The sequence below is a fragment of the Periplaneta americana genome, chromosome 16, assembly GCF_040183065.1.
Source record: "Periplaneta americana isolate PAMFEO1 chromosome 16, P.americana_PAMFEO1_priV1, whole genome shotgun sequence".
In the NCBI taxonomy this organism is placed as follows: Eukaryota; Metazoa; Arthropoda; class Insecta; order Blattodea; family Blattidae; genus Periplaneta; species Periplaneta americana.
The window spans coordinates 87298834-87314825 of record NC_091132.1 but is presented as its reverse complement, the minus strand read 5'-3'; the positions used below and the strand labels follow the sequence as shown (position 1 = coordinate 87314825).

Genomic DNA, 15992 nt, shown 5'->3' with positions numbered 1-15992 from the left:
AATCGCAAAATTTAAATAATAATAAACTCCAGTTATTTTAGATGCTTCTTTAGTATTTTCGAAAAATCTTCTTGCCGTGTTCCCATCATTTGTAGTCCCATACCCTGCTTTGGTGTATCTATAATAAGCCCTAATCTATTTCGAAATGCATCTTCAATAGTTTTCTTTCTTTTCTTCATAATTTCTCGACTTCCAACTCGTACATTTGCCTTCCATTTTTTTAAATTCAAGCTGGTAAGATATATGTAGTATGCATTCAAAAAACCTTATATATGCATGTGAAATTGATAATCCAAAGATAAAATTGGAGGCATCTTCTGACTGTTGTAAAAATTCAAGATTATTCATTTGTGAAATTTTTGCACCACAGATGTAGCGCTTCATATTGGATGACTTGGCTAATGCATTGTATATTTTCCCGTCTATCATAGTTAAAAGTAGTGAAAACGGAACTGTGATGTTACCTAATGTAAATGGTTGCAAGTCCTGTATCTGATTTTCTACATATTCTCTCTCTGCTTGGACTATTTCCGTTGTCTCGTGTACCCACTGAAGGCGAATAGGTCTGCAGAATCAAGTTCATGAAGGACGGGGATTCTTCCATGCAACATCTCCACCTTCGGTATCAACCAAGCACAGGGGAACCAATGACGTAAGAAATAAACTTTCGTCACTTTTCTCTTCTTGATTCCATATCTGTTTATATTGCGAAGGACCAGAGCTGCCGTCAAAACCCCATTTACAATGCCACATGTAGTTTTTATCCGTGTTACTTAGAGGTGAAATATTCAAGATTCTGTAGGCTGTATGATGTAACAGAGACTGTAATTTGACCTCACATTCATTTTCGATCACTTGTATGCCTTTGGGTAAGTTTCTTTTTTAGCTTCTAAAACGGATTGATAACTGGAGTAGAGATCATTGTTATGTGTGCCATTTTTCTGATTGTTTTATATTGATATCTGGACAGATTTGAATCTATTATTAATGAAAAAGCATCTTCATTTGTGAGTCCAGTACTTTCCTTTTTTTTTTCCCCCCCTCCAAGAATCACGAATTCTTTTGCCTCTGCTTGGTGTTGTGGTTGTTACTTCTTTCAACAATTTGGCTGCTGCTTCATCACCTTCTCACCTTAAACTCATTGCTGTAACATAAGAGAGCTCTTCAGAAGACATTTTCTCTCGTTTCTTTTGCTTTTCTTCGTTTACTTCTTTCACTTAATTTCCCAAATACTTATGTAGGACGACCGTGACTCAGCTTTCCCGATGTGCTTGGAATATCGGTATGTTTTTTCGGCATTGATACACATGAAATATTTTCAATAGGCAATGTTATGTCATGATCTAACCAACGAGAATATCTGTTTGAAAAATATGTTTCACAATAACCACACTTCACCCATTGCTGATAATACGGAAGAAAAAAAAATGTATTCTAAATGACATTGTATAACTTTTTTGTAGCACTAGAATCAGTATTCATTTAAAATTTGTTAGTCAAAAATGACGTGACATAATTTTCTTGTTGCTTACGAGATTCATTTCTCCATTGTCTAATTTATGTTGAAGTTCACGGTGACTCACAGAAAAACTCATTTTGCACTTGCACAATAAACTCAGCCTGAACCACTGAATGTATCAAGATGACTGAATACAGTTAGTGTTTCAGTCAGCTTGGAAGGAACCTCTTCTACTGTAAACAGAACGCGAGTTATGACTATGAGTTGTCACAGTTATGGCATATGAGAATTGAAGAAACAGCGCGCAGGGGTAGTCTTGGGCTCGTAGAGGTTACCCTAGGATAACCTTGGAGATGAAATCTTCAACATTCCCTAAAAGAAGGCTTCCCTTAATAACTGTGTAAGTTTCACAGTATACATATTTATACTTTTTTTTAAACTCTATATATTTAAGTACCCTTTTAAAAATAATACTTGACTTTAAAAAAATTCTAATTAATACTAAAACATAATATTAACTTAGGTGTTAGTGTGTATAATGTAAACGACATATAACATTATATAATAAAAATATTTACTATCATTTTTATGCATTTTAAAACTTGATCAGGGCTCTTTTAAAATCACATCACTAAGGTAAAATTACACAAGTTAGATTTATGTCACTTTTGAACAAATATATCGTGGAACCTGTATGTTATTATTAATAAATGACCTGTAATTTCTGAAGGTCAAGTATTATAGAATTATTGGAATGTGATTTAAAGATTCTGTATCTAAGTTGAAAAAATGATTTTTGACCAGCTTTTAAGTGATTCGGACTACTGTGCATCGCCTTTTTCTCTTCACCTCCAATCCCTATGGTGGTGCCTTGAAGTTTCTTAGGTAGATCCAAGTGGAATTACTCCATAATGTATAGGAACATTCTCATTATGGGGTTGGCCGATGCTATTGCTCTTCTGGATATCTTCTCCCTTTCTCCATGTTTGATGTATGAGCAAAAAGATCTTGCCCAGTCCATTGCTGTTTCTGTGGTTTCTTCCACCGACGAGGTTGATTTATTGCTTCTCACGGACCTCATTTGAGTGTTTCTCACTCGTTGGTGTGTTCTAGAGTCATACTTGAACTTGGTAGAGGCTCCACCTTTCAGACCAGGCTATTTCCTGTTTCTCCAGATGAGTGCAAAATTGCCGAATGAAATAAATGCAGCTGGATGAAGGCTAAGATAGGTTTTGTCGGAAGATGTCATACATGTGCTTGTAAGCTCTGGAGGCGGTGGTGCTCTTTTCGTTGACTGAGTCAAATGTCTGTCTTCCTCGGGTTAGGATGTCCGAGTTAGTATTGAGGAGAATCTCCATCACGTGATTCACGGAGTCGTCTGTTAGCTGGTGGTTCTCGAGTGTGAATCGTTGCAGCATTAAGTACACCTCTCCTGGATGGAAATTCCCAACATCCAGGTTAAAAGGGTATTTAGGGCTGTCTTCTTTTTCCCAATGAACCCGTTTATTTTCAGTTTCCTTCTTTCTGGGCTCTTGTGGTTGAAGGTGTATGCCCTCATTACACTTTCTGCTGCTTTCGGGCCTGGACTCCCGTACCCATAAGGTGGCGGATTAATGTACATGTACAAGCAGCTGATGATAGATAGGCTATTATGTGCTGGTCTTTGGGTTACCAGATATCCGTGGTCTTTTCTTGCGTCCTTTCCCATTGTAGGGAGAACTGAAGCGGTGTAGAAACTGCTCCTTTTAAAATCCATTTCTTACTCTGTAGAGGTTAGATTGAAAAGAGTGTGTTTATACAGCTTCAGGGTCCCTATTGGTTGGACAGTATTGGATTTTCCAGAGTCTTCTGCAGTTATTGATGCCTGCTATGATCTTGAATTGTGCTCCAAATGGGTTCATCTCCAATTTTTGCTGGGAAATTACGGCGCTTTTTGCTATGGCATAGAAGTTATCCCCGGAAGTGCGGCCGCTAGGACGGAGGACCCCGAACTGAGCCACAAAGTCGCCGTCCTGATACCAAGAGGTATATTCTCCGAAAGCCTCAGTGAATAGGAAGTTTTTGTCAGGAGAGAGGTTTATGGAAGCCAATTTGAGGTTTCTTCGGTTTTGTTCATAGGTCCACCCTAATGTTTCCGTGGAGTCAGCAGAGTATACAGCCATGCTGTCATCAGATGACCAGAGTGTAGTCACATTCTTGTGGTGTGGGAGCATTTTGTGCATCTGAGGAATGATGCCGATGGTAGTTGATCCTGCATTTAGCATCCCCATCAGCATTCCTGGGCTTGCTTCGATGTATCCAGCACTAAGGATTTTGCTGGCACGGTTCACCCATCATCTCGTCTGATCATTCATGTACTGGGAGTCACACATTATTGTAAAAAAAAGTTACAATATTGTGCATCCATGTAATCCAGCATCACCAGTAAGTCGTTTTTTCTTGCCATCACTTATGGATATTACCTGTGTGTCATTTCTGAAGATCTCTATGTTCCTGAATTCTGCGTATTTTCCTTTCTTGAAGACAGCATGATGCTCCCACTCTTCCATTTAACTGAAGGATTTCTTTGTTTTAATTTGTGGTAAATCTTGATCCATGATTTGTTAGTGATCTGCAATAATGTTGTATTTATAAATACATGGCTACTACAAAAGAATCCTTCATTTTCAAACTCCTATATTTTCCAAAGTATTACTCGTACAACAATGAGTGATACATTTAAAAGAACCGTACACGCAACATTTTATTCCCACACACTGCAAATGTTCTGTGTGTACTCCTTGGATGACACGACATACGTGCAGGCGGTAGTCCAGTTCGTTGCACACATTGTGTAGCGTTGTCCTGTCAGTGGCCATTACTGCATTATTGATGCGCTCTCTCAGCTGTACCAGTGTTTGTGGCAGTGGAGGTACGTAGACGTGGTCTTTAATGTACCCCCAAAGGTAGAAATCACATGGCGTTAGGTCTGGTGACCTGGGGGGCCAAGGGAACAGAGCTTGGTCATCTGCACCAACACGCCCAATCCTGCGATTAGGCAGTTCATGGTTCAGTATTCACAAACAGCAAGCATCCAATGAGGGGGTGCCCTGTCTTGTTCAAAGACAAAATTGTCTGTATCTTCGGTGTTATTTGTCGAAACAACCATAAAGTCAACATATCTAGATAAAATGTACATGCAACAGTGGTCTCAAAAAAAAAAAAAAAAAGACCTTGCACCTTTGGCTGTGACATCGCACAGAAATCATTTACCTTTGGCGAATCTCTTTCAAGCATTACAAATGCATGAGGATTTTGACAGCCCCAAATACACACATTATGACGATTAACAATCCCAGATAAATGAAATGTGCATTCGTCACTAAATATCAACTTGGCTGTGAAATCTTCGTCCTCCATTGCTTCCTGCATTGTGCAGAATTGGAGATGCCAGCCGTAATCTTCTGTGTTCAAATGTTGCAGAAGCTGTACACGATATGGTTTGAACTTTAACCGTCGTTGCAAAATCTTCCACACAGTTTGCTGTGGCATTCCAAGTTCGCGGCTTCCATGGGCTGTTGATTTTTGTGAACTGCACACGAAAGATTCTCGCACTCTCTCCACTGTTTCATCAGGCACTGTGGGTCGACTAATACTTTTCCCTTACACAGACAACCAGTGTCCTTGAATTGCCGATACCACCGCAAAATACTCTGTACATGGAGGTTCGTGTCCATATTCTCGTCTGAATGCACGTTGCACTGTTATAACAAACGTATATCTCGCATATTCCAACACACAAAAACTCTTTTCTTCTTTTGTCACCATTTTGTGCAGGCACTACACTCGTGCTTCCAAGCAGGTGTACACAATGCAAACCAGGTGCGTGTCCAGTTCTTTTGATGTATCACTCATTGGTGTGCGAGTAATACTTTGGAGAATATAGCAGTTTGAAAATGAATGATTCTTTTGTAGTAGCCCTGTATATCAGCTGCACCAGAGAAATCGAAGAAATCTGATTTTTCCATTGTCACCACCCGAAATGGATGTTGGAGTCGTACTGTTCTCAGCACAGTCTGAATTTCTTCAGGCACCATGGCCTTGCAAACCCTTTTTCGTTTCTCAGTAACACCAAGTCGCGATCACAAGGTGCATAAAAATGTTCTGAGACAGAAATTTCAGTTCAGTGGATCATAGTATCCACTAACCACTAGATACAGGTTACCAGCAGCACCATTCTGTTCTAATTTTGTCCATTACAGTGTCACACCATATTTCCAACTGGTGTTTAGGTGTAAACTGAGTGGACAAAACCTTTAACAGACATGCAACAGCATTACCTCCACGTCTATCATGTCACGTACATGAAAGCAGAATTCCCCACATGAATACACAGGTTGTAATTCGACTTTTGGCGCATATAGAACATGTTACTGTGTGTCAAAGTGAGCGTGAACATAACCCGTTGCATATCAGTAACCACAGTCGCTACAGTACTTGAAGGATACTGACTAGATACCAGCTTTCAGTTTTCTTGTGGTGAAGTTCTTTTGTAGCAATCAAAGAGAATTTGGACGTCCCACTACTGGCATTTATTTCACAGGTCAGTTTATCACAGGTGCGGCAGGTATCTGTTCTCGGCCGTCTGAAATTGAGGTTGGGAAATTCCCTTTTGAAAACTCTGCTGTAAAATCGATCATCATTATGTATGTCAGGAAATTTCTCCTTGAATGCATGATAAAACTAATTAATGTTTAAGTCAGAGCTTAGGTATTGCTTTGCTGACTGTTGCCTGAAGTAGTGACTCTTCTGTTGGGAATGAGCACACATGATCTTTAATGAGACTTATGTCAGTGGCTGTATATTTTCTCTTGTGTGATACAGTGGATGTTCCTCTGGCATCCCTGAACACAATATCTCCTTTCTTCACATGTTCTAAGAGAAGTTGGTTTCTCTTTGTTGATATTCCGAATATTGCTAAGAAGGTATTAATGCAGACCTGGACATTGCCTCGACGTGTCAGAATAGCGTATGTAGCTGACACTTTTCATCTTTGTGCAGGATCTTCATAGCTTCCACGGTGTCTTCTTGAAATGATCGTCAAATGAATATGGCCCATTAAATATGTGCCTTGGGCTTTTTTTGATAAACGAGAGAAATCCAAGTACAGAGTTCACTGTGGTTTGAACACTTCACAAATAACTAGCTAAAACTTACCTTGATCGGGGGTTTATACGCCTCCTCAGCTTTTGGCATGTTATTTGATACTTAACTCTGCGCAAGTCCACGCAAAATGTAACGGCGATTAACCAGAGAATGTAACACAGAAAACTCAATAGCATTGTCTCAACTAACATGATGTAACACTTGCATCCCTCTTCATGCCAACAACCATGCAGTTGCATCCGATGCCATCTTACGGCATCAGTACAAACTACAAGCAGGTACGCTGTACTTACAGCTCTTGTCGGGCCATTGGCAATGGAACATAGATTGTTGTCCATGCAAAATTGGCACTTACATCCTTTTCCATGTCAAGTCTTCAATTACACTGGAGAACAAATTTTGACTTTTTGTTTGCGACATGAATGAAACCTCACTTTTCTAAAGGATCACACTATGCTGAACACGAATATGACAACAAAAATTCTAGGTTGTTTCTGGTTTCAGAGTAATATTAAGAAAAATTCGATAGTGATTTTTTCTATGAAAATCTGTCTGATGTCTTGTAAAACATCGCTTACCTTTCCTAAATGTGCTTTCTCTTTGCTTCCCTCTTGTAGTCGAGTTGAGGAGCATCCCTGATGACTGTCCAGCAGTAGTCAGCAAGCATTCTTGCACTCCACTTTCCCTGGTAACGTTTTTCCATTAATGATATTTGTTGGTGGAATCGTTCCCCATGTTCATCGCTTACTTCCCCACAACTTTCAGGAAAACAATTCAGATGGGAGTGAAAAGTGTAGTTTAAGGGACATGTTGCATCCCATTTTGTGATAAGATAGCGAATTCTTAACAAGGTCCTCATAGTTTTCAGCTCGTTTGTTTCCCAAAAAATTATTTACGACTCCTCTGAAAGAAATCCATGCCTCTTTCTCAACATCATTTAAAAGGTATTCAAATATCTCATCTTGGTGAAGTTGACGAATCTGTGGGCCAACAAAAACTCCTTCCTTTAACTTGGCCTCACTCATTTTAGGAAATTTTGAAACTAGATATTTGAATGCCGGTCCATTTCGGTCCAACTTTTTAGCAAAGTTTTTGATGAGACCAAGTTTTATATGTAGTGGAGGAATTAAAATGTTCTCAGATTCCACCAGAGGTTCATGTTTAATATTCATTTTTCCAGTTTCCATAGCTTGACGTAAAGGCCATTCCTTTTTAATGAAATGAGAAGCTCTATCTCTGCTGTTCCATTCGCATATGAAACAACAGCGTTTAGTGTAGCCTAGTTGGAGTCCAATTAATATTGCAATTACTTTGAAGTCTGCACATATTTTCCATTGATAAGTGTTATAATGAATTGATTCAAGAAGGAGTTTCAGGCTGTCATATGATTCCTTCATATGCACTGAATAACCAATAGGAATTGACGGCCACTGATTGCCACTATGGAGTAATACAGCCTTGAGACTTAATTTTGAGGCATCTATAAACAACCGCCACTGATCAGAAATGTGATTAATGTTCAGAGCACTCAATAAGCCACTAACATCACTACAAAACACTAAATCGCCTTCCACAGAAAAATATTTCTCGAGATGTTTCTGACGGTCACGAAAAAATGTCACTTTCACATTTTCGGCAAGATAGTTCCATTGTTGGAATCTGGAGGCTAACAGCTCTGCCTTGGCTTTAGAAAGTTCCAGGCCTCACACTGAATCGTTTAGTTCATTTTGGCTAATTTTGTGATGTTCAGATTTAACATCAGGTGCAAAGTCAGGATCTGCAGATGTGGATGGTTCTGGATCACAAGGCTCTTCTTCCGAATCTATGGAATATGATTCAGGGAGTGTAGGAACAGGTAGCTCATCACTATGGGGTACTGGACGAGTAGCAGAATGTATGTTGGGATATACAATGGTCTTCTTTTTATAATTCGTCATTCCTCGGAGTGGTGGTACCATACAAAATAGACAGTCGTCAGTGTGATTTCTTGGCTCCAACCAAATAACTGGAATGGCAAAAGGCATCTAAGGTCTCCTGTGATTCAACCAATCCAGAAGATTCGTGTTGCAAGTCTTACAACAGATATGTGGAGCCCAACTCTTATTTTGGTCTCCTAATTTGCAGAATTCACCAAAATAAAGATTGTAAGCTGTTTTTATAACAGGAGTGATATTTCTCCGCTGCACAGGAAACACCACTTCGCCGCAAATGTAACAAACACTGTTAGGATCATTTATCCACTTACGTGGCATTGTTAACAACATGTAAAATTTTATCACTATTATTTATTTACTATTTACTATTATAAATTAATTTTACACTATGTCACAAATTTCTTTGTAGCGTTTTAAGACGAAGTTTTTACTTGAGTTTTATCTGTTAGTAAATCACATCTGCACTCCGAAACACTTCTCAGGCACTGAGGAGATCTACTGTAAATGAATTCTTGTTTTGTATGTTTATCTTAGTCCCTTCCTCACAATAACAAACCTAAGATAAACCCAGCTCGTCCTTCTAAGTGTGTTTATTCATCCCCTATATTCCTCTACATTCTTATCTAATTACAACTTCATAAGTATATGCCATACTATAAAAATACGAAGCAACTGGCAACTTTCAGTAACAGTTTCGTCATAAGGGGTGTCCAATTAATCAAAAATTGTATATACCACTCATGTCGCAATTTTGCTGTTGACCAGTGTTATTATTGACTGTGAAGGTGGTGACTTCAACTCCGCGACGTTACAAGATTGTTTGATCGAAACACCATTTCAAAAAAGTAGTTTATGAAGAACATTCAACAGGCTGTCACAGCAGGCTCATATCATAAGAGACACTTTCAAATCACACTTCAACGGAATCAGCACTATTCCATGGCAAAATGAACACGTACAGTAACAGTAATTATTGTTTTTTAACTATTAAATACTAATTTTTACATTGTTATAATTAATACAATTGCAATTTGCAGTGATTTGGAGTACATGTAGTAATTTGAAATTCAGCATGAAAAATATTGTAATATTTACTCTTTACATCACTAATACGAAGAAATCTACATTCAGTTGACCAATACATACAGTATTATGGCATTGGAACAGCACCCATGTACAGTAAAATCTCGAGAAATTGTTCTATTTCATCTGTCGAAATATTTGGAGTTATTCCATCTTTTTGGTGTGCATATAGGTTTGATTCCTCTGCTATGTAACAAATAATATCGTTTCCAATAAGACTTGAAAAATGTTCATGAGGTGAAATATTATTTACAGGGGGATCTGGAATATGACCATCCCAAATGCAGTCAGGTCTTTCAAAGTCTACTTTTCTCCACTTTGGAACGACTTTAATCGCATCCTTTGATGGAACTGCATTTGATGAATGATGTGAAGTGTTGTCTTCTCTTAGACTACTAACTAACGCTACATCAGGAATACAATTGAATCAGTCGGAGCTAAAAGAAACTAGGTCAAAATATACATTTTTTGGGTTATGCAACCATTTGAATAACGGATGTGTCTTGCGCATCGAACGGTGGAAAAAGGAACTAAGTCAGACTTTTCCTCCTTGCCGAAACCATGCCTTGCTTCGTTACATGGAGGAAGAAAGACCTAAGTCATTGACTTGATTCCTTTTGGCACCGTATTCATAAGTTAGTATTGCTGAAAGTCGATTACGATGTTCTTTTTTCCACTGTTGTTTGTGCACTTAGAAAACGTGTTGTCGTATCAGTTTCTTCCTGTGTTGAATGCAGTGTGCTTGGTAATAATATTGGCCTCTTTGCAATGTCTCCAAAGTCAAAGAGGAAAGATCATACGCATAAAAAGATTGTTATAAAAATTCTATTGTGAAAGGATTATCCTACAGAAATCATGCTGGAAATATTGTAGCCAAAAAGAAAATAGAGATGACTACAGCTTAGTATGACAAAATATTTTATTGCAGACTAGTATGATAAAGTATTTTATGTCTTGTTAGTAAGAATGAAATTATCATTAGATTTATCTTACTGGTAATGAACAGAACATCACAGCTCAACAGAATTAGTTATTTTACTAATTTTATTTACAGGTGTCGGAAGTCAGTGTTTAAAAAATATAAGTGAGGATCAGAAGATTCACATATTCACTAACTTTCACAATCTACCAGATAAAACCTCACAAGATATAGATTTACAGGGCCTTATTGAAGCAGTAGATGTTAAGCAGCGTCGATCTGGAATGAAAAATGACACGGAACAAAATAGTCGCATTTCGAATTTCCATTATTTTGTAATGGACAGGTCTTGCAGGAATTTGATCTGTCGCCAAGCATTTTGTAGTTTGCATGCTATAGGGACAAAAAGAGTTTTTAATGTTACCCGAAGTCTACTTCGAGGTGAACTGCCAATAGACAAGAGAGGTAGAAAGCCTGCTCCAACCAAGATGCCTGAAGACGTGACTGAAAACATTGATCAGCACATCAGATGATTCCCGGTTAAATCTTCACATTATGCAGGAAAAGAGATGCATTACTTAGATGCTAGATTAAATATAAGGACCATGTATGAACTATACTGTAGTAAACATGATGGAACAAAAGTGAAATATGATTTCTACAGGCAATACTTCCGTGATAATTTTATTTATCGTTACGGAATATCACAAATAGACACTTGCTGTATGTGTGAAGAACTTAACATTAAAATAAGGAATCCCCACCTGAAGGACAGTGTGAGATTAGCTGCAAAAGCAGAGTTGGAAGTCCATTTTCGACGAAGCCGCAAATTTTACAGTACTATGAAAAACATGAAGACATTATGTGATGAGAATGAAGAGATATGTGCTTTAGCATTCGACTTCATGCATAATGCTCCCCTACCAAACATTCCGGTACAAGACATTTTTTATTTGCGGCAAATATGGGTAAATGTTTTCAATGTGCATGATCTTAAAACAGACAAGTCTGTAATTTACCTTTCCATGAAGGAGAAGGAAGGAAGGGTGCAAATGAGGTTTCTTCATTTTTGAATCATTACTTTGAAAATTACGTCTCAAAAAGTGTTAAACATGTTAACTCATTCTCTGATGGCAGTCCTGGTCAGAACAAGAACCATACAATGATCAGAATGTGCTTGGCCTTGACAGCTACTGGCAAATTCGAATCCTTGTTCATAGATTCCCTGAGCGAGGGCATTCATATTTGCCACATGACAGAAATTTTGGGACCTTCAAAAAGAAGCTTAAAAAGATAGATCGCATTTACACTCCCATGGAATATGTCGAAATATTGGCCAATAGTAAGAAAGGTGTTGAAGTACATGTAGTGAAAACAGAAGAAATTCTGAACTTCAGTGAATGGTGGCCGACCATCTTTAAGAAAACTGTGGTGTCTGAGGAAACTAAAGCTCTTGTAAGAAACCAAAAACAGCATTTCACACCTGGTACTTTTAAAGAGTTTTCATACGATAATGGCCAGAAAGGAGTGATCGAAGCATCGTTATTCATAGGTTCTCTGGTAAAACAAACATTCCATTTGGGAAAGCCAAAACTCTTTCAAGAACTTACCATGCCACAAAACAAAGCTTACAACGATAAAATCCCCATTAATGCAAAAAAACTGGAGGATATAAGAAAGATTGTGAAATATGTTAGCCATGAAGCTAGATTCTTCTATGATGAGATTTTGGAATGGCCCAGTGAGACATAAAAAGCAAAGGAATTCCAAAACATATTTTTCAAAGTGTAACTTTTAAGGTTAAAGTCCATAATAGTGTAATAATATAGTATGTATACTGTTAAGACAACATAAAATGTAAAACAATATGACATTTGTATTTACACCAGTACTCAATCCAAACACAGAAAAAGAAGAAAATTACAATAGATGTCATGTCCGTACAAGAAATGTTGTGGAAAGGTGTTTTGGTGTTTGGAAACAAAGATTTCGATGCCTGCTAAAGGGGTTTAATAATAATCTAGATCACACCAAAACATGCATTGTTGCTCTTGCAGTATTGCATAATATTGCTGTAGATATGGGGGAAGTTCTGGAAGATGACATTGCTCCTATACCAGAGGTCTATTAACTTAAATACTTATTTCTGAAAGTCTAGTATTTGTTCTTAGTCTAGGCTTCGAAACTTTGTACCTGTTCATCCCCAGAGTGGGATTCCGAACTCGCTAGTACTGTAATTTCAACCATCCTTGCTTATAAAATCCTGTTGATAACTTAATCAGATTTCCAGTATTTCTCTTTTATTTAAAAAAATGCTCTCAACATCTTTGCCACTTTTGTCTGGTATAAATATCAAATAAATGATTACACTATTTGCATTTATTGTTAACTGAGCCATTTTTCAAATCTTTGCGATTTGATTTTTAGATAAATAAATTAAAATTTAATGTTACTAAATTTAAAAAAGAAACACAACTCTCGAAATATACCTATGTATTATTGGTAAGAGTGCACTTTGCACTGAACTATTCACCTTATTCCAAACACGCATTAAAAAGGGTAAGCTGTTATAATGTCTATTACCTTATAGATTGTTATGGTAAAGTAAATATTATAGAATAAAGCACGTGACTTTGTGTGCAAGTCAGTAGCTATGTATTAAGGGGGATCATCCAAGTTAAGATAAAAACACCTGAGAATTAACAAATCATGTGTCCTGTCACACACAGTCGGAAGCGGATTAATGAACAAGGCAATATATATCTCTAAGGAGCTCTCTATAAAACCACTGTTACAGTAGGCCTACTGGTACTAAGTTTTGAAACCTAATCATAACTTATGTCTCCAAAAAGTTACCATCAGTAATAAACAATTATTCCTACATGCACTGTGTATAATATTTTCTATTCAATAATGTAGGTTACATTTATGTTAGCTAAGGCAAGACTTCTACAATTTTTTCAGTAAACAATGTTTTTTAATATTTAAAATTTCGTGTTTAATAGAATTAATTTCAGTCTCTTGTCATAAAATTCTCATTCTTTCACTGTGTTCATCAATTTTCATTTTCAGTTCTGCATCTAAAATCTCCATTTTCTTCTTCGTGTTCTGCTTCTTGCTGTTCTAGCAAGACCTTCGACCTTTCTTCTGCCAGTTTTGCAATTCTTTTTCTGGAATCATCTTCATCCTGTGTAACAAAATGACATATTAATACAGTATTCTACATTGAATTTTTACTTGGTAACATACCCACATTTATCTTAACAATGTTTCATGCTAAATAATCTGAACTATTGGTACGGCGTGTAAAATAAAGCAATAATAAAAAATACATATTTTACAACACATCTTTGATATCTTCCTCTTCCCACATTTCTCGTCATTCACAACTTTTGGGGTTGCGGGTGCTGATGTCAGGAGGATTTCAACATTTTCATCCTGTTGATAGAAAACAGTGCTTAGCAGTATTCAATAATTTCACATACAGTATTTATATGTGGGTGAATTTCATAAAAGTGTCAAATTTAGATTTAAAGAATATATAAATTTCAAGATGCTCTGATTTGATATTTTTGCTTTTATTTAGATGTTCTTATCACTTAGTGTTACTAACCTAAATAGGTTCTGGTCAAATTCGTTTATGATATATGTGAATTTTATGGACTATATTTAAAAATTGTACAATAAGTACTTGGTAATGGTACACCTAGAACTTAGTGATGACTGAATGCTCTTAATTTATTATTTTAGGCACCAAGGAATAACATCTATTAGGTTCAGAAAATTCCATTTAGGGAATAATAAAAAATTGGACAAAAATAAAATAGGTACACTTTGATGTCTTATCAAACAGCTAAAAATGTTTTCCCGAATTACACATTAAAATTAATCACCATGCCAAAAAAAAAAAAATACCTGTTAATCTAGCTTTAAATATTTGGGACAGCCAAATGTTATATGACACAGGTCAACTTTCAGTGTGTTAAGCTTATTCTGTATGTTGTCAGTCAGGTGCTTTACAGCTTGGTAACGATGAAAAGTGAGGTCTTCGAAAATTACATGGAGAAAGTTGTAACAGAGGAATTAATGCATTAATTTATATGTTTTACATTCACACTTTCGACACTTTTTGGAAAATACCCCCTGTATAATCCTGAATTCATTATTACCAATTGTATATAATTATTGTTTCGTTAAGGTTGGAGGCAGGTTTTCTCTATAAGTAAGCAAACAAACAAACAAACCAATCCCCATAAATGTGTAAATGTGGTAACATTGGAAAACTATTTTTGGGAACCATGTGCGAAAACAGTTTGGCACTTTAAACATTCCTCAAATAATGTTTGTGTAGCCTTATGTGTATCAATTTTACCAGCTTGAAAACACTTGTAATAATTATTGGATATAATGTTTGTCCATGTGCATAAATATATTTATGATTAGGGTTTAATAAAGTGATATAGCCTATGATCCAGATTTTGTGTATATAAATACTGTTTTCCTAATTTATATCCGAAATTAAAAAAAAAAAAAAAAATAGCAAATCAAATTTATTCTAAACAAAACATCCATGCCGGAGTAAATTATTCTTACGGACCAGCTAGTCTTATATATGTAATGGTTACTTCAGTAGCAAATAACATACCTCGATTAAAACAGCAGAAGTAGACTCAGGCCTGCAAGGAACTTCACAAGACTGCTCTCTTTCAGTTTCAGGAACTTCAGTCATGACCTGTTTCACAAAAATGCTAGTCAATTTTGGTTCAGAAAGAAAGTATTTGAAATTCAAGAAATATCCACTAATCCATTGAACTTAAGGATTATCCAGCACGTTATTAGTCATTCTGTTACGAGCTTCACAAAGAAAAAACACGGGGACAACAAATAATTAACAATAAACAATGTGACAGTTACAAAAAATATTGCTGCCTTTAGTGCCATTCTGTTACGACAGTAACTCGATACATATTCGTAATTACATGAAAAATAATTAAATGCCCTTGTACTAAATTAATGAAACAACGAAAGATGATCACAAATGCAGCTTTGGCTAGCATTACATTCACCAAGACATTTCTCTGGTGATATCCAAGAATCTGTTGGAATGTATCATTGTTGGATTTATTCAGCTCAGGACAGCATGATTTTTTCCACTCAATGTGAAAGTGCTAGTTGGCAGAGAGATCATACCAACCTATTTTGGAGTCATTCCAAAATGTCAATAACTGATGATCTACATTCTACAGTATATAGGCCTACTTAAGAACTGTTGCAGTAAGCATTCGTTGGAGTAAATTATAACACAGGAATGCCATGTCGTAGGACTTTGCAAAATCACTTTGATAACATAGAAAATGAAAGAAACAGTTCCGGTGAGCAATGGTAATATGTACTTTAACTATTTTACCACAAATTTAATATGACCCACGTAAAATATTATTTTACTCCATTT

At 36.6% G+C, this 15992-nt stretch overlaps 1 protein-coding gene across 10 annotated transcripts in view; it reads left to right on the top strand.

Moving 5' to 3' along the window:
- LOC138716553 (myb/SANT-like DNA-binding domain-containing protein 3) overlaps nt 1-15992 on the top strand; it is a 334664-nt gene that overhangs the window by 30191 nt on the left and 288481 nt on the right. For 2 of the 10 annotated variants that reach the window (XM_069849722.1, XM_069849721.1), the window contains exon 5: nt 10676-15010. The exons of 7 other annotated variants lie outside the window; for them this stretch is intronic. In XM_069849722.1, coding sequence (XP_069705823.1) covers nt 10676-11073 — 398 coding nt within the window. In that variant the 3' untranslated portion in view covers nt 11074-15010. One more of the 10 variants, XM_069812487.1, reaches the window with a different exon arrangement.